The sequence below is a fragment of the Bombus flavifrons genome, chromosome 16 (assembly GCF_040668555.2).
Source record: "Bombus flavifrons isolate JBK064 chromosome 16, iyBomFlav1_principal, whole genome shotgun sequence".
Taxonomy (NCBI): Eukaryota; Metazoa; Arthropoda; class Insecta; order Hymenoptera; family Apidae; genus Bombus; species Bombus flavifrons.
The window spans coordinates 5,533,684-5,553,623 of NC_138457.1; the positions used below are offsets into that span (position 1 = coordinate 5,533,684).

The window sequence follows — 19,940 nt, forward strand, 5'->3', positions numbered from 1 at the left end:
AGAAAATTGTATCCTCATAGAGGATTATTGTTGTTGGAAGAAATGGAAGAAAAATTAACAAACGTCCTTCAAGGGACGAACGACGCTTTCCATTTCTCAAAGTTCTTTCAGCAATTTTTTTCTTCGATAGAAAATCTGTTTCATCGTATTTATTATGTAATTTTCAATGCGTACAGAGACGCACTTTTTTTTATTTATTTCCGACAAAAGTTGCGCACTGAGTTTTCTAAAATAAAAAAAATTGACCTGTCGATCGGTGTTACGCGATTCTCAGAACCAGTGTGAGACACTTAGATAAAAAAGAGCCAATAGCTTTCATTTTCCGCATAGAAAAGACACAAGGATACACGGGGATTTAAAAAAATACTTATTTTTATGAAAATGGCGGGTGTCCGAGGTTATTTCTTGGACAAACTTTGGTTGGAGAAATGTCCGAGCAAACAAATATTTTACTGCTTACTTCTGTAGCTTGTATCGCGTAGAAAACTGGAATTTGTGGTTTCTTGGTCTAAGACACGCCAGTTCCGGGAAGGCTGCAACGCCATTCTGTTGGAAAGAAATAAATGAAGAAAGATCTCCCGCTATTTCTTAACGTTTATACAAAAAAGTCCATAAAATAGAGTCGTCATCTCATCTAGGAGGAAAGAATCGCTAAAAGAAAGTATGATTTTCATGCGCGCAAACTGTCACCTCTCCTTAATCATCAGGTCGTCCCTTAACCATCGAGAGAAAGCCAGGAATTATTCGCCAACGACGACGAAAAAAAAAAAGAAAAGAAAAAAAAAGAAAACGCAGAAAAAGATTGTTTCAGGGGAAGCTTAAAAGTTCGTTCCCGATCTTCATCGTCTTCTAGAGGCGTGCTTTTTCCTGCCAACGGAGGCAAATCTTATTTCAAAGTGTTCCTCCTCTTTTCTCTTCTTCAATTTTTTCCTTCTTTTTGAAAAAAGTGCAAGTTTAGACCGATTACATCTTTGCTTTTGATACAGCCCTTTCCAATTTCAATTTTCCACATTGGTGCACCAGCCACCAACCCCCACCCGGGCCACCCTGGCCACCCTGTCTGCCACAGGGTACTGCTTAATTAAATGGATGCTCGAACGAGGGTTTTACACTGTCTGATCCCTGACAAAGTGACTTTGACGCGACGTGCCGGCGACGAGAAGGTAATTAGCGGTGACCACGTGGAACGTGCAGATGATTTTCGAGGGGGTGACATTGACCGTGTACACAGCGATATTGATTAGCCAATCGGGCGCCCTCTTTTTCGGACAGTTCTCACCCTCCAGACTGCGGTCATGACCACTGTTTGTCTTGTCAGAAGGGAAACTTCCGGTGAACCCTCGAGACCCTCGACTCTCGACCCTGAACATCCCCTGTGCTTTCTTCGATCGATTTCAATGACACTTTCCTTTTCTTCGTGCTCTTACGACGGTTTCTCAGAATTCCGACACGAAACGCCTTCAAAACGGTTTCATACTATCGAGGGGCTCGAAAGGGGTTAGGTTCTTCCAAATCGATGATAAATTCGATGTAATAATACCACGTAGAAGCATCGATTCGTCTTCTGAATGGGAACATAAGTTTTCTTTTTCAGGATATTTAATATAGAGTGTACTCTCTTTAAGATTGATGACAAGTATCATAGGGATATATCATTTAGTATACACGATATTCGGTTATAGGTGTGAGAAAATTTAAGGGACGATTCTTGAAGCTGAAATAAGACGAAAATGAAGAATACAAAAATTGCGTTTTCGGCTTCGTTTTTTAGTTATTGACGATTACAAGTCGGCCTAAATACTCCTGCACGCGAGCAAACCTCCTTACACGAACGAAAGGCGGCTTGCCTAAGTAGCGGGGCGCACAGTGATCCTCAATCCGAACGACACATGGGCGGCAGCTTATCTCGTACAAGTTGTAGAGAAGACTATGATATTCAGAGACTTAAACTGTCAGTGTCCAGAGCAAAATTGTCCCGAAATTGTCCCGTTCGCGAATGTTCACAAAAAATACAACAAATTATAACAAATGATCAATGTGTCCTCCGTTTTCTCGTAAGCAGAGTCTAATTCTTCTCTTAACATTTTGCTGTATTGCCTGTTCGTGTGTCTTCAGGAGTAAGAATCGAAGGGATTTAAATTTGAGGACCAAACAAGCCAAAGCCTAATGTTGCGAAATTTACTGAATAGAAATATTTTAGTTTTTAGAACAGAGGAAAAGGATCGTTCACGTCGTCCACTAATTTTCAATGGAAGTAAGAATATCAAATAATTTTTCTACGTCTGAGAATTAGGTTTCACTCGTATTGCGAACTTTCTTTATTCCATTTGGTGGTCTTGAAAATTCCAATTTTATGAAATTCGCCATTGTTGATTTTAACGAGGTTGTGTAGAAAAATCGATATCTGGTACTTGATAGCTACTATTGTATGATATTAATATCTAATATTATCGTAAATATTACTAATTAGAGGATCTCGTGAAATTTCGAATTTCAATAGAAATCGCACAAGCTACTGAAAGATCTAAGTATTTTATGACACACGTTATATTTCTATACATAGAAATTAACATCGTTTTAATTCTATTTCCTCGTCTCGTACGAAGAACCAGATCCAAAAGTCGATAATTGTTAAAAGAAATCAAACCTCTTCTTTTTCTAATTTTCAGGAATATCATCGAATAATTCTTCTATTATAATTTTGTCAATTCTGCCAGTCTACATTAACATTCTATCACGAAACTGATTTCAACAATTTCTGAGTGTCTCCTCCCCTGTCTTCCTCTGTTTTAAACGATGCTGTACGTACTTTGTACGTTCGTTGGCTGCTTAAAAAAAATTTGTAAATGAATTTCAACTGGAAATGAGCAGCGCTTTAAATGAAATATCTGAAAGATTGCTATAAATTCAGCGGGGTGGAACATTCCAAGCGAAAAAAAGGGAAAAATAAACAGAGGCAGATGAAGACGGTGAATTTAATGGAGGGTATTTTATCGAGGCCAAGAGGGGTAGTTTCGCCCCTTAAACTGGGTAAAAAAGGGCTCTTTTCTCCACCGTGATCCGCGTAAATTCCTGCAAGAGATTAGGGCTGCGTGACCACTTTATATTACACCCTTAACGTTCTTACGGCACGGGGATGATCGAGGGTTGTCGATTCAGCGATCTTCATTCGGAAACGCCTACCCGGTAGAATTCCAACCACGTTGACGATCAGTTCCAGTCGGTTTCCTATAGTTTTCGAATTTATCGTTTCGCCACGTCGATACCAATCACAGAGACGGTGCACAGAGAGTCGAATTATTCGAATGCGTGTTCATAATTGAAATATCAAACGATCCGTGACAGCTGACCAATATTTACGACGCCTGTTTGACTGTACAGCAAACGCACAAATTAGCGTTGCGTAATTTCCCAAGGGTCAGGTTTCGCCTACGTGCCGGAACACGCGTAACGAAATCTCAGTGTTTCCTATTAAAAACCCTGCTATTGATATTTCCAGCTATGGTTTAATTGTTCGAGTACAGCTTGTGTTAATCTGCTGTTAAGAGCACGCGATTCTCATCAAGACAGAAATGCAATTGGACAGTTTGATCGGACAGAGTGAAACACGTGGTATGACAGTTTTTCGTTTTGCATAAATTATAAACATCACGATATTGCTCTTGTTGTTTGATTTTGTAATCGTTCGATATATTCAAGATAGCGTTAGCGATGTTACGTTCCAAAGAGCAAAACAAAGTATCGTTTAATTCGTCAATATCGCATGATCAAATTTTGAAAAAATAATATAATAAGATCAATTCGTCGACAATTTTCGTGAAATTCGACTTTTTATACGTAACGTACAGCTCTTGATCCTTTATACTGTTAAAAACAGAGATACCTACCAACACCATGATCCACTCTTATCATTTTATACCCCTAAAGGGGATGAATAGGCGGTTTGAAAACCAACCCTGTAACGCCATTGATAAAGACAAACACAACGCTAGAAGTATTTATTCGAGTACAAAGTACCATCGAATTCATAAAACTGTTTCTCAGAAAACGCTAAAAACTGCGCCTGCAACGTGGCGAACGTAAGAGCCAAAAGCGACGATCGAAACGCTGGTCTCGTGTATTTCGAATTCGATAGCTGTGGAACCTTCTTTCGAGCACGGATATCGCTGTTATCTCGTAAAGAACGTAAGCAGACTGCAGCATTATCGTACTGGAGCGTGGAGCGTGTCCGATATGGTCGCGATGGACGTACAAAGATTAAAGCACAGAGAGATATTCGTAAAAATCCAGCGGCGAATGGAGGAAATATTTCCTCTTGTGGTAGCAAGAAATACCCTCCCTTGAGTGTATTTTGAAATTCCAAAAATTGTTCAATTCTTCCAACGTCGAATATAACGCGGTAGCTTCGCGTGAAATTTCGTCGCCAATGTCGTTTTCATGAGAGGCGAAACGAGATGGAGGGTCGCTTTGAAACATCGTTTCAACGGGGGTAACTGCACGTGTACCTGCACTGCATAGTGTTCCATAGTGTTCCATAGTGTTCCATGGAAGTTTTCCCGGCCTTTGGCGGCCGCCATTTCCGCTCTAATATTAACGTGTCAAAAGGGGTGGCGAGGGGGTGACTTTCACTCGGGCTTACGGCTGAGAGATTGCATCGTATTTACTCCACTTGAATCTTGTCGATCTTCCTTATCCTCCCTTCTTCTACCCTCCAGTCGCTTGGCTTAAAAAACGTTTAGAGGGTGGCATTCTATAAGGGTTGAGTAGCTATCTGCTGGCAGTTGATCTGCAATGATCTCTCTCTTTCTTGTGCTATAAATGCTAATTAAATCCACCCTGCAACAGCTTTACTTCCCTTCCCATTTCTCTACAGACATAGCCATTACAGCAAGGGTTGTTTCTCGCGTCAGCCATATCCTGTATTTTACGACCATGATATTTATTACACGATACAAAACAAGATAGGTGATCTAGCTGAAGCTGTTACGCGTCGCTTATTACGATTATCGCGTCGCCAAAGGGATCAGATTACCGCTACAAGTGCCATTGTACTCTTGTAAGGGGACGACGAAGAAGCAAAAGAAAATTGAGAAGGCACTTAATCGGTTAATAATTCGAGAGAAAGATCGCGCCAGATCAACCCTTGTCGAGAGACAAGGGTCGGCGTCCACGCTGCACCCTCTCAGGCGGACGAGTTTCACGATGCACAAGCAAATCTAGTAGTATGAAAATTCAAGGGCCCCGTGACATAATCACGTGACTAGAATATTTAAGTCCCACATGTCTGACTCCTGCCTTCCATTACCATCTATTCCTGTGAACACGGTACAAAGTGTGCAGCCCGTTTGACTTGCGCGCTCCATTACTACTGTAGCCTGCGTCTTATGCTACTCATCCGGCCGTGGATGTCTCGGAGCGACGTGACTGGAATATCGACTGTCAAGCCTCATTCTTAACGCCGATGTGACAAACTACACCGCTTAAGACGACTGTGCAATGAAGTTCTTCGCGGCGACGAGTAAGCACTACCTGGGTGCTGGGTAAATGCCGCAGAAATTTCGCGCTCTTCCACTGTCATTCGACGTTTAACCCATTAACAACCAACGTCGCTTTAACGAAATATTTTGTTTGCAATTTTTGTTTTAGCAATACTATGATTACTGAAAGAGATTCTTTGAATTTGTTTGATATTCTTTAATCGCTGTTTCCACTTAGATTTGCAATTTGAAGAAGGCGAGCTTCTTGTTCGAGAAAAGAATTTTGTTTAATAGAAAAATTTCGTAAAGCGTAACGAGCAAGTAGCACATGGGCCCTGGGTAAATGCCGCAGAAATTTCGCGCTCTTCCACTGTTGTTCGACGTTTAACCCATTAACAACCAACGTCGCTTTAACGAAATATTTCGTTTGCAATTTTCATTTTAGAAATACCATGATTACTGAAAGGGATTCCTTGAATTTGTTCGATATTTTTTAATCGCTGTTTCCTCTTCCATTCGGATTTGGAAGTTTGAAGAAAATGAGCTTCTTGTTCGAGAATAAAAATTTTGTTTAATAGAAAGATTTCGTAAAGCGTAACGAGCATTATGTATTCGCTGGTTGGCGCTTAATGGATTAAGTTTCGCCACAGAGGCCCTCGAGAGCCGTTTAAGAATTTTCTGACTGAAACAAGGGTGAAAGTTGAACAGCAACATACCTGAAAAGTAATGGCCTCTCGCTCGATCTGGGACATGTTCTTGAAGATGGTGTTGATAATGCCGACGAACCTCTCCCGCTCCAGGAAGCTCGCCTGATCCTTCTCAAAGATGTCGTTGAAATCATAGAGGATAAAGTACGTGCCTGAAACGAGAAGATATTCAGCCAGGTTAGTAAAATATTTTTTAAAAGTCCTTGTTCGCGATTAGTATAATTACGTGCCAAGGTAATTGTAATTACATACGACCGTTAAAACGGGACTGGCAACAAATTATGGAGTCAATGAATTATCCCTTATCGCGAAGGAAAAAGGCGATTACATGCCGGTTCGCGCCTCAAAGACCCCTTTATGCAAAAACCATTGCCGGTGCCGAGGCTGCTTTTCATGTCGACAGGCGGTGCAAGGTTTGCCAGCCTCGAACACGTAGCCAAGCAACATAAAAGATCTGCTGTCGAACCGATACTATTGCCCTGTCACGGTATTTGCTTTGTAAATGCTTCGCCCAAAATCCGTGTTCCCTCGCCTTGTAGATGACGTACACGATCCAAGCATGAAATATGACCGCTCTCCGATCGACAGATCGCGATAGCTTTCTCGATTACTTCGCCGTCGGACATACCATTGATCCATACCACTTACTGTCTTTTCAACAAATATTTTTACAAATTCGTGCGTTCCCTCGATATTTTTATCAGTTTCGGATTTACGCGATTCGATACAATTGCGTTTGATAATTAGACCGCGGATATTCGTGCAAGCTCGTACTTTTACGAACACAGAGAAGGGAAGGAAACCTACGTATTTAGAAAGTTACGTCTTCAGTAAATATTACAACAAGTACACTGTTGCGTGTAATATTCCAATTAATTAATTATTATCCGATTAATCAATTGCTTTCGTGTCGCCTGACGTCGACTCAACCATTGACCTATACCACTTGAACCAAGCTATTCCACTCTTCTATCCGAATCTGCCGATTGCCAGAGATATTTAGCGAAGCTCGCGTTAACGAGCACGTGCTCCCTAGCAGTTGGATTAAAACACTGGGCCGCAAAGATCACGTTCTAAGTAGCCAGTGATAGAGCTTGCCGCTTTCTCAGACTCTCGGTGGAAAATCGACGAGTAAGCGAAAGCAACCGATAACCGACGAATCTTATCACAGTTGCACAGTCGTGAGGTAGTCGGTGAACGGTTGATAACGCGGATCCGACATCTCCTGGGTGTGCTTGCGGATTTACCGCGAGCGGCAACCACTCGATGCAAAAGAACTCAATTACCAGCAGCTCCCCGAGGACATTCGAGATTCTTAGAGACCGGAGGAAGAGTGTTGGCGCTGGCGGAAGAAAAGCTGCGAGAAGAAGCAAGTAGAAAAGACGGAAATTGAAGAGGGCAGAGGCCGATGAGACTAAGGGCGAGCCTAGAAGATACCGCGAGTTGAAAGCGAACAAGACTGACAGGGATGGAACAAAGTGAAGAATCCGAGTACGACGCCGAGTGGGGGGAAAGAGAGGAAGAAAGTGGAGCCGCCAGGGAGACGAAGAAGTTGGCTGGATCGTGGAAAGGGGTTGGAGAGAGAAAAAGAAAGGAAGAGGTCGCCAGGTTGGACGAGTCACACCTCGACTCGCTCGTCTCTATCGATTCGACGTTAGCAACTTGTTGGCCAAACCCGACAATTTTTTCGGGAAACCCCCTGTTCCAGCACCAGAGGAAGTCGACCCTCGTGTCTCCAGCGACCCTCTGCTTCTCCACGTGCTGCTCCGAGAGACCGTGTGTTAAGGAAGGTCTTAGACATTCTAAAAAGCAAACGCGCAACTTCCTCGCGGACACCAGCTGGTTAGCTAGACGACGAGGGTTCCTCGGCAGGCAACTTGGCCTGGAAGCTGAACAGAAAGCAAAATGGTGGGCGTTGATACATTGATAAAGCCGGGCAAGTTGGACGGGGTGGTTTTCCGGCAAATGTATCGATTTTGCCTGCAAGATGGCAGAGTTTAAGGGCTCTGGTCGATCGGTGGGGAGATAAAGGAGGGCTTAGGTACGAGAAACGGGCGTACGAAACCGCGAAACAGGAACCACGGGGGTTCGAAAGTCTCGAGCAACTCGCATTTGCGGTTATCGACTAACTTCTGACCCAAACCCCAGCCGAAATTCTGAAAATCTTCCGACAACGCCTGCGAAGATATATTAAGCAATAACAGACAGCGAGTAACAGTGCGAGGCAGACAGAAAGAAACCAACGAGAAGTTGGCGGAAAAAGGCCAACAGTTGCTCCTACGTGATCCCATTTTGTCCGAAATCCGCCAGAGTAGAAATGTTCTATACGTTTCGGCGGAGGGCAGATGCATAAACGAAGAAGCGTAAATCTTTGCATCGCTAATACCAGAGCCCGTTAGAATTTCTACTGTCGTCGACGGTGCAAAGAAATGACGCTGCTAGTTGGCTCAAGTTGCAGCCGGAGCTTCGCTAAGAAAGCTTGAAATAAAGCATTCGCGTGACGCGCGTTACATGCATATTGCATGGCGGGGCGCGAGACGTGTTTCGTTCTCATCCCACGTGCCCGGATCTGACGCGACAATCAGCGTGGCTGCTCTCTGGATTTCCCACTCCCTGCGTTCAAGCGTCTATCTCTCATCGAGTATTAACACGGCGAAACTGCTTAGAAACCGTAGATCGGTAAAAGAGCGCAAGTAGGAATTGACAGTTTTGCTGAGAAATAGTTTGACGCATCCTAAGATCAGACGTTAGATGTTCCACGTGCCATTACAATGTCAGGTCAAAGAGAAGTGAGATTCACTTTCACTAGAATTACAAGCAATGTTGTCGCATGGTGTTTAATGCACTTTTGCAATAAAAAATATCCAGTCGTAGGGTACTTTTCAGCGCGGATTGTGAGGATAATAAGCGCATGCATCAGTCGCGTTGTCATCAGTACACTGCGGATATTTGAGGTGTATTGATCGTGATAGTGTGCTGCTGTTGATGCTGTATAGGTCGTGATAGTGTGCTGCTGCTGCTGCTGTATAGGTCGTAATAGTGTGCTGTTGCCAATGCTGTATATGTCGTGATAGTGTGCTGCTGCTGCTGCTGCTGTATAGGTCGTGATAGTGTGCTGTTGCCAATGCTGTATAGGTCGTGATAGTGTGCTGTTGCCAATGCTGTATATGTCGTGATAGTGTGCTGCTGCTGCTGCTGTATAGGTCGTGATAGTGTGCTGCTGTATAGGTCGTGATAGTGTGCTGTTGCCAATGCTGTATAGGTCGTGATAGTGTGCTGTTGCCAATGCTGTATAGGTCGTGATAGTGTGCTGTTGCCAATGCTGTATAGGTCGTGATAGTGTGCTGTTGCCAATGCTGTATATGTCGTGATAGTGTGCTGCTGCTGCTGCTGCTGTATAGGTCGTGATAGTGTGCTGCTACTGATGTATAAGATTTTTGTCTTCATTGGGGGATTTTCTTTCAACCATTGGGACTGCTCTTCTTCTCATTTTAGGAATCGTGGAGAAAAAGCTATGAGTGACGGGATTCGAACCTGGTTTGGAACGTTCGTAACCAACGGCGCTAACCACAGCTCTGCCGTCGTCAGGTCGAGGATAGGGTTTTTGTGTAGCAAGCCACGGGACAGAAACCGTTGGAAAGATTTGCTGTCGAGTGCCGCTACACATTTATGCAAATTTCTATTTTTATGAATACAGCTATGAAGAAATGTAACCTGAGCAGAGATTTGTTTCATCCGTTAAATCTTGCAACGAGTACGCTATATCGCTGATATTTTCTTTATTGAGTGGTCGCATTTTTAAATTTCTCATAAATACGTGAACATCCGCAGACTAGTTATCGGTGTAGATAATGTAGGTAATGTAGGGTAATGTAGGATAATGTAGCAAGGAGGAGCACCGAATAAGTTTATCGGTGTATTATATCTGAAGCATAATTTCGTTTAAATATTCTGTCAGATATGTGTGAGCTAGCTCGCACTGTACAGCGTAAGAATTTGGGTGTTAAGAGAGCGCATAAAGTGTCTAATTGAAAGATCAAATATAGCGTCTTGTACCGCTGGAATATCCGTCAGAATATGTCTGTACTTTACATACGTCGATCCGAGTTTGTTATCGAATTATATGTCTAAGTACGAGGCTTTGTACAGAGACCTCTTTTATGTCAATTTTGCCTGGTGAATTGAGGCTGAGTGTTAAATTAGGCTCGCGTAAATCCAAGCAAGCTTGACAATAAGAATTTTTAGCGTCTGTTGTAATGTATTAGGTTGTCCGGAAAGTGTCTTTCTTTTACAGACACGTCTTTTACAACGATGCATCTTCATACAAACATGAAACCTAATCTGTCGAACGTTGTGATCTTTATTTTAATAGAACAAAATGGATCATACGCAATTCGATAAAATAATATAAAACGGAAAATCTTGCGCATCCATTATTTTCTTATAAAACGAAAAAAACTTTCCGGACGACCTAATAGAACGTCGTCCTGGTGAGCATTGGAGCTGTCCTGTCAACTGTCTTTTCCGAGAATGTTGATATGAAAAGGACCTAGAAGACGTCGACTTATTCTACTAACCAAAATTCCACTTACGCTCTTTTAACCGGCCATCAGAGATTTAGAAATTAGTTAAACGCACGACGTATGTAAATTAGCTTTGCCAATTCCCTGCTTTGGTGGAATACCAATATTGAGATATGTATAATTTTATGTGCTAGATTAAATTAGCTGTGTAGTAGTGGCACATGTATGTGAATATGAGCGTGTGCAAGTATGTGCGTCTGGAAAACAAAGGAATGTAAACTGCTCAGTCGGTTAACAGTCTGGTAAGGAAGAAGGTGAGACAAAAGAAAGTGCTGAGACGCGTGCAAGTGCGTATCGATGAATATCCTTGAAATCGTTTATCAAATAAATATACAACCATTTGAATATAAATTCTAAGTGTAAATTTAGTGTTCCTATACCATTATTTCGGCGATTAAGATCCAAGATAATTCACAACAACCAACGACCATGGAAAGTTGCGGGCAGATCAGCGAAACGTTGGGAGCATCTTAAGCGAGTGAAAAAAATGTCCGTTGTAAGATTGCCAGCGGTGGAAAGCGTCTTAAGTTACCCTGTCTACCAAGTACTTCTAATTTATTCCTTTCGATGGTTCGTAAATTGAGTTCCATTGTGTTTTTTCCGAGACTCGTTTGTTGCGGAAATTTCCTTCTAGCGCCAGGGGATGGCGAACTCTTTATTCCGATTTCATCTGCGGATGTCATCCCTCGTCGGCGGGGCAAGCCTAATTGTTCCCCTCTTTAAGCTCGCCTCGACGAATTATTATTCGATTGTTGGCGAAGGACAACGCGGAGACGCGAGCGGTGAATTATTTTCGGCGAATATTCGGTGAATTTTCGGTAGCGCGATGGAATTCCCAAGAACAGTGCGACTGGAACTGCGGAGGGAAAATGGTAGCTGATAGTTTCGTACAAAGCGAAGCGAACGTTCTTCATCGGTTTAATAGGCGGCCAGGAAGAACAGAGATCGCGTGAACTCGCGTCTACGTCGTCGGACGCAGATTCAATCTACCGCTGGTCGGCGGTGCACGACTGGCCAACGTGCGCGTCTCCAATATCGTCTTGTTTTCCGCGCCGATGAAAACGGAGACTGTGTAACCTTGAGATTGGAAAGTAAGGCTGAACAAGCGAAGTATAACGTCGAATGGAAAAAGTTATCTCGGAAAATGTACCGAGAGAGTCTCCTGCTATCAGAAAATAGGTAGCGTGGTACTCTCCGTTGGTTGGGATCTTGCGGTTCAGTTCAAGACGAAGCGGTGGGTTAATTCGCATCTTGCACGCTAAACCTCGTCTAATGATCTAACTTTGACTAACCAGAACACAGTAGCCTGGCTTAGAGTTGTTGGTCTAACCAGACGATGGTTGCCAGGGCTAACGTACTGTCCTAGACTAACAGACTAACCTATAATCAACACGCTGGCTCAGCTTTGACATCCTAACCTAGATCTGACACACCTAATCCTCTAATGCACGCTCAAGTATCAAACCTAACCTAATCCACAGTGTTAATAGGTTAATCCATCTTAATTTATAGCGAGATGGTCCAATTGTAGTCTGAGTCTACGTCTAACTTTCTTTCCAGCTGCAACAGTTTGATTTAATCTTGACTAAGTGCTGATCCAACCATGACGCAATAATTCAGCTTAACGTCTTAAGCGCAAGATTCGACTGTTTAACCAAAGCCTGAGAACCTAATATATTAGCCTGATTCATAGTCGAAGCAGGATCCAGCGTTTTCGACTTTGATCCCTAACGAACAGAGTCAGGCATAATACCTTGGTTCCGTCCTGACGCTATAATTCGGTCATAACAAACGAATGTACGGCTGAATCAACACCATAGCTCAACCTCGTGACAGCTTATCTGCACGTTGTCGGTCTGACCTAACGTTCTAACGCGTAGCCAACAATCTGCTGTAGCACCCTAACGTCCTAAAACTCACGTCTATCGCAGTAATTGTGACATTAACTGGCCGCAAGTAGTTCGACCGGAGATTTGACAGACAAATCTGCGTGGCTCGAGATTGCTAGCAGGACAACAGAGAGGCAACGGATCGGTAACCGTAAGTCCGTGTCGATAACAACGAGATTGACATTCTGATCGGTCATTGACAAATTTGCATCCAAGCGCGGATTAATAAGCTGCGACTGTTTTCTATCACCAAGCGCGGATTATTACGCGATCTGCGTAATTTCCATTTCAATGTAAATAATTTGTTTTTAAAATAAATAATTTTTACTTTCTTCCTCTGTTTTAAAGAATGTAAGATGCGATGTTTGCGAGGTAACACTGTCTACCAATCGTTTTGAACAGTAAATTTTCGATAAATTCCATGAAGAATTCGCACGTCATTTACTGCACCTATGATCGATCGCGCGCGGTGATGGGGACCAGTCGTCGATTGAACGCCGCTGATGCCTTCAAATGGCCCCTTAAGTAGTGTCATGATGCAAATGAGTTAAACTTAACCAAAGTGGGATTATAGTCTTCGGTGCGGAAACTTTACGAGCGTAATATCGAAAGATTTCGTGTTCTTAAGCTCGGCCAAGCTCCATCCACTCGTCCTACTTTGTCGGCCAACGTTTCGATAAAAGGATCCCGATACCAAACAACTTTTTCGAACGAAGATAGAATACAGAGTTGGCCGTGTATATCTGGTCGTAAATCTGGACGAAGAGATTATAAAGTGTGCAGAGCGGCGATATTAATCGCAATCACGTTTCGTGCTGGTGAAACCAAGTTTTAGCCGCTCCTCGTCACTTCCTATTTATCTAGTTCGCCTGGAAACTCTCTGCCACTGCTGTCAACCGATCGAAACCCTCTATAGGTTTCTGTACATGTCGAAATAGGACAAGTTTGGGAAACTCGGTGCAACGAAACGAGTAAACGACGTTCGATTACCATTTGATAGTTCTTTGCCAACGAACGGAATAAAATATGGGGAAACCGATGAAGTCTAATTCAAATGTAACCCAAGGCCAGCCACGCGTTCATCCGATCGCCCAGTCAGCCCTCATACCACCAGCTGCGACAGGGTAATTGGTAACATCGAATTTCCTGATAACCTTGATGGCGATAATCTGATGAACCGATTAATCGAGGCTCCAATTAATTCCTCCGCCGCGAACATCGAGCACGTTTCCACAAGTTTAATTGAAATTTTCCCGCCGGTCCTTGGTAACCGCGGATCGGCAAGTCGCCAGCGAAATATCGCGTTTTCAGCCCGGCTTGGTTAAATACAGTGTGGACGCGTGACTGCTTTCAAATATGCGAAATTCTTGCCACGGCAGACGAGCTGCGCCGTTGTTGCTCTTGGTTCGAAATTCCGGTAATTTCGGGCGAGCCGTCAGCGCGCACGAGAGCGATGGTTCCCCGGCGTCGCCGGAACGTCAAATTTTCTGTCTGCTCAACCAGTTGTAACGCGAAATTTCCAGCTTGGTTGCAGGTTAAAACGGCAGAAATATTTCCGGCATGATACCCGAACGCCATCTATGTCGATCGCAGGCCGCGCTTGCAAGCTTCCCTTCCGTTGCAAAAATATTTCATTGCCAGGAAATTTAGTTGAAAAGCTGTAACAGCAATTTTTTACCGGCAACTAAATATATTTCTCGGCAACGTTCCCACGTTGGAAATGAACCTGAAAAATCTGTGGTATCCGTAGAGTAACGAACTTTCAAGCCGTGGTTTCTCCGGGTGTTCTCGAAATGCTACGATAAACCAAGCACCGGACTGCGTATCATGAAACTTAGAAAAAGAAAAATACAGCCGAGAGAGAGAAGCAATGAAAAATGCAAATTAGGCTTTTTGCAATATCGAAAATACAGAGTTGCGAGTAGTACGAATCGAGTTTGTCTAACTCGGTGAGTTAGAAATTCACCGCGAGTATCTTTACCAAGATAACGACGAAACGAAAATTTATTTCTCCACAATATGTAGACTGTAGATGGAGATAAGAAAAACTGGAGATAGTATTTTTCGAGCGATATATATATCAAGCTGACAAGGGGAACGCAGGAGAGACGGCTGACTCGATTTCCTGCCTCGTCTTCCTGGTAAATCGAGATTGAAGTTCGAAGGAGAGCTCACAGCGATCTGGGTCGACCAGGAATTTCACTTTTCCATGCCTAGAGTATTCTTTATTACCTGGAGCACACGCCGGCAGCCACTTTCGTCATTTATCCGCGGTAATTTATCCGGCTTTCGACCCGACTCCCTGTGCCAGAGACATCATTCTTCGTCGCCGGAAATGAAATCGTGCGGCTCTTGTCACGCAGACGCTGCAACCCCATCCTCCAGGTGCAAACGCAATTTCCACAAGCTTCTTTAACATTCAGTCGGCGGTTAATGTCGTCCAACGTTTCTAGAAACACGTCTCTACGAGACTGCAGTTGAAATGCAGGAAAAAGATGTGTCACGGCAACAGACAAACTTAATTTAACATACAATTCGATGCTACGAATTTCCCAAAGTACGACGGTCGATCGTCTGTCGCCAAAATGTATTCCGAAGATCGGATAAGCTTTGTAAATTAGCAAACATATAGCCACAATGGTCTCCTCTAAAGTCTAAAGTCTCTAAAGTCTTCCTCAAAGATTTAGAGAAGACCACTCAGTCAGACTCAACTCAGTGCTACACACTTGACAACCACTCACAATGTTGTGAACGTGCTCAAATGTTTAACAGTCGCATAGATTGTAGCGTGGCCAAATCGCTCGATCCGCGTTAGATTTCAAAGTTTTGAGCCGAGTGGAGCTTAGATCCTCAGCAAAGAACGCTACAGCTCTTCTGATTTATTGGTCATCCTTATCGTCTCCAAAGTCTCTAAAGTCTTCCCCAAGGATTTAGAGAAGACCACTCATCCAGACTCAAGCCAGTGCTACACACTTGACAAGCACTCGCAATGTTGTGAATGTGCTCAAAATGCCTAACAGTCGCATAGATTGTTGCGTGGCCAAATCGCTCGATCCGCGTTAGATTTCAAAGTTTTGAGCCGAGTGGAGCTTAGATCCTCAGCAAAAAACGCTACAGCTCTTCTGATTTATTGGTCATCCGTATCGTCTTCAAACTTTCTCAAACGATCGACAAACCTTTGAACAAACAATCTCCTAACTAAGCGACGTCTAGAGTATCCAGCTATGTAGCTATAAAACATTTGCACATTCTCACTCGCACAGTTTCAATAATCCTATATATAGTCTGATTAGGCAAAATAGCGTACAGATTGTCTTCGACAATCCATGGAAAAATCGTCGTGAACAGACAATTCGGTTTAGAGAAGTTGGAGGAATTGTTCAAGCGGAACGTGGTCGATATTTAAGTCCAACTGGCCTAAATCGCCAAGCTTGGTCAGAATTTAACACGGATAACGAGGAAGAAGTTTCGTACCCTGGAAAGTTGGTCTGCATCTGGACATTGCGAGTCGTCTGTGCGGTTCTAATTGACCGGGAAACAGTCGAAGCTTTGTATTAGTCAACGACCATCCCCGTGGAATAAACGCGTCCACTCTCGGAAATGGAATTGTCGGATCGCTGCTCTTTGCTTGACCCAAACTCGACAAACAAGGCGTGTTTTCGTTAAAACTTTACGCGACTGATTAAAGCGATACTCCTGTCTGGGAAACGTTTTCCAAGCAGAAAATCAGGCCGGGACGTAGCTCGGCCTACTGAAGAAAGTTTGCGAAAGTTGCTGGGATTCGATCGAACAAAGAAACGACTAGGTATAATGGAGATTTTAATTTGGCTTGGTTCATTCGAAGCCGTGGAATTTTGAATCACCGTTAACACACCGCCGATGGTAGACCGTGAAATGTAAATTGTAGGCCAGGTTCCGTACATTTTTCGAAAATGTGTCAAATCAAATGAAACGAAAAACGTCGATTCACGTCTGCCGTTCTCAACGATTGCAAAATGGGAAACGTCGATTCACGTCTGCCGTTCTCAACGTTCACGAGATTAGAAACGTCGGCCCACGTCTCCTGTCAACAATGTGCTAATCGAGTGACAAAGGTAAAAGAAAGTGAGATAGTGAAATTAAACTGGAACGTTTTAGCGTAATAGGTGGAGCAGTGGTTAACTCACTCGACTTTCAAACCAAGTGGGTTAAGGTTCGAATCTCGCCTACCACCCTATTTCCATTTTCTTTCCATTTTCTCGCATTCCGCGCAATCATTGAGGCTCCATTCCCCGAATTTTCCATATTCAACGATTGAAAGAAGAATCAATATCAATTAATTAAAAGGAAAATGGAAAATCCATTTATGGGACGATCGATAAATGCCAATTGAAAAGGAATGAAGAAAACGGAAAATCATATAGAGGTGGAAAAATGAAATACGCGCACAAGAGAAAAACTCTAACCTATACTATAGCTCAGCCGATACTACAAGAAGATAAATGGCTACTGGAAATTAAGGGAAAAATCCGTGTAAATAAATCTGCCGACTAAATCGTGTTTTTGAGCTCGACCTTATTGGCGATTGTTTGTTCCAAAGCAATGTTTGAGGCCGATGTAGGTACACAGGGTGGGCAAAATGTTTACATTAATTTGCAACGGCTAGATTCCAGGATACGCATCTGGGGGTGCGCTCGCTAACTCAGCGACTATGGGGCAGGCGCGCCCCTTCGACTAGGTGTGTTATTAGGGAAGTTTCGATGATTGAACCGCAAGTTTTCAGCTGCCAGGCAGAGAGAGAGAGAGAGAGAGAGAGAGAGAGTAACTTCTCTGAGACTCGTTTCGAACATGTTCATAACACGCGACGAACCCTTTGGTTTCAATAACTGCCGTTTCGTAATATCGTAGTGACGCCAGTGTTCGTTTGCGAATTTCCCGACATTACGATTTCGCCAAACCGTCGAGCGAGATTTCCTGGTGGCCGCGTCACGTGCACACCAGAGGACTCGATATCTCGTATCGGAGCGGAAACGGGCCAGATTCGAGCAGTAACGAGATCTAACGGAGCCGCAGGCAGAATTAATTGCGCGCAGTTGCCGTTCCTGCTGTCTGTCCGTCGCCTCTTTGCGCGTTAGCCTTAATCGAACCCGCTGCAACCCCGCAAACACGTTTACACCGTGTTTACACTCGTCCGTGAACACGTATGCATGATTAAATAGCGGTGTCAGCTTCGTAGATGGCGCGCGGCAACGCCATTTACCCTCGAAAACCATTCATTCGCTCTAGCCTCTCATCCTAACCTAAAAAACACTATCACGGAACGTAATATCTCAGCGAGGTACCATTTTAATCGAAGTTCGTTCATCGATCCGACGAGTTTGAAATTGCCAGTCGTCCTTCCAAGAGAGAGAATGGCTGGGAGGATTAAACTTTCCGAGAGGAAATGTGATCAACGGGTTGAGACAATACGTATTCAGGGCCAATCTGTGCCGGCCTCGATCAGTTAACAGACCACAATAGACCGCTGCTTGCTCTCTCCCTGGCAAGATGTGATTTGTGAACCGACTGGCAGACAGGATCCGGTCAGCTGTTCTACGATTTATCACAAGAAGTTTCCAAGATCTCTGAAATTTCGCAACGTTCAATATCTCTCGGTTGACGAATCATCGTCGAATCGCAGGCAAACTACTTTCAATTCCTTCACGCTTCCCGAATATTAAATATAAAATTCATTCTTCAAGGAAATTTGTTCACTGCAAAATTGATGAAGATCCGCGAGGTCCAGGAACCCAAGGTAACTCGATGAACAGGGAGGGGAGGATTTTTCGCAAACTCTCTACCTTCCCTCGTTGTCACAGGGCTTATTTAACCGTAAATTCGCATCGATCAGGCGACGAGTAACTTTTCAGATCGGCCCTAGTTTCGTACTCTAAGCAGGTTTTCCCCTTGAAAGTGGTTAATCGACACTCGATAATCGAGGATCCACCGGATGATTCCTCCACGAGCTTCGTCTCTGTAAACCGTATCCCAGAAGAAGTAGTTGAAATAGTCGAAATAGGTAGGTTAAACGAGGTATCGAATTTTCCGAAGGATTTTAGTCGACGATTTGGTGGAGAGGGGAGTAGTGGAAGGAATCGAAGTAGGCTACAGTCGATACAAGGCGTTTAACGAGATTCGGCCACGGTGGAGTCATGAATCAGCATGGAGCAGCGGCCGTGGAAAATAAAGTTTTCCGACTGATTGGATCTCGGCCGGAACTTCCTCACCGCGAACCACCGCTCGACTTTAATCTCCCACGAGCGGCTTGGCTGCCTTTCATTTCGAGGAGAAGAGGTTCCTGTTCGCGTGCCATTTGGGATGCCTTCTGATTTACGTCCATTGATTTTATCCGAATTCTCGAAGGGATCGCTTTAGCTTGAAAAAACTTCCCACGTTCCTCTCTCTCTCTCTCTCTCTCTCTCTCTCTCTCTCTCTCTCTCTTTTCTCTATCTCTCTCTGGGAATACAAAGGAGAGAGAATTTGAGAAGGAAAAGCAGAGGAAAGATAAGAGTCAGGAATATGACAGTTAGTTAGACTGCGAGGTCTTGTGCATTTATGAAAAATTTATAAAATTTATTAAACGTGTAAAAATATATAAAATATTCAAAGAGCGATATTTGATAAGAACAAATCTCTGCTTAGATTCTGCCGTCCTAATTATTTTCACAAAAAAGGAAATGAAAAAATGTTGTATTAAAGAGGATATGAGACAAATGTCTATAGATGTTTGCAGTCCGATGATGATTAAAACCCAGACCAAGCGAATTATAAGGTTTCGTTAGGATTCTCGATAGTTGAATCACATGGGAAACATCGGAAATGGTGGAAACGCAATGACACGAATTGTCAGGCTCCGAAGCTGAAGATCTTAGGCCGATAATTTTTGTCTTTCTGACGAGTCTTTTCGGTTACAGTTACAATTCACTACTTTGATGTCTGCATCTCGTTTAAAGAGCCTTTTACAAACCTGGTTGGAACGGGAAACAGCGCTAAGCTCGCCGGAAGCTGGCAGTTGGCAAGTTCGTATGGGTCCGAGAGGACGAGCGCAGCTGTGGCTCTCCTGACCGAGTTTCTGAGAGGACGGACGAGCAAAGGAATAGAGCGGAGAAAGCGGATGAATAATTTAGAGCTACGGCTTGCCGCGTAATCGCGGTCGTCAGAGACCACGGGGGAAAAAGTGGAGAGTCGAATATAGCTTGGTCCTTCCGGCACGAAGTATCTGGCTCAAGGACGAGGAAAGGTCCTGCGAAGGTGTGGTTTTATTTA

The 19,940-nt window shown here is 43.6% G+C and overlaps 1 protein-coding gene across 1 annotated transcript in view; it reads right to left on the bottom strand.

Annotated features, from left to right (window-relative positions):
• AChE-2 (acetylcholinesterase 2) overlaps positions 1–19,940 on the bottom strand; it is a 158,441-nt gene that overhangs the window by 79,566 nt on the left and 58,935 nt on the right. The window contains exon 2 of the mRNA XM_069130240.1: positions 6,194–6,336. Coding sequence (XP_068986341.1) covers positions 6,194–6,336 — 143 coding nt within the window. The remainder of the gene's footprint in view (positions 1–6,193; positions 6,337–19,940) is intronic.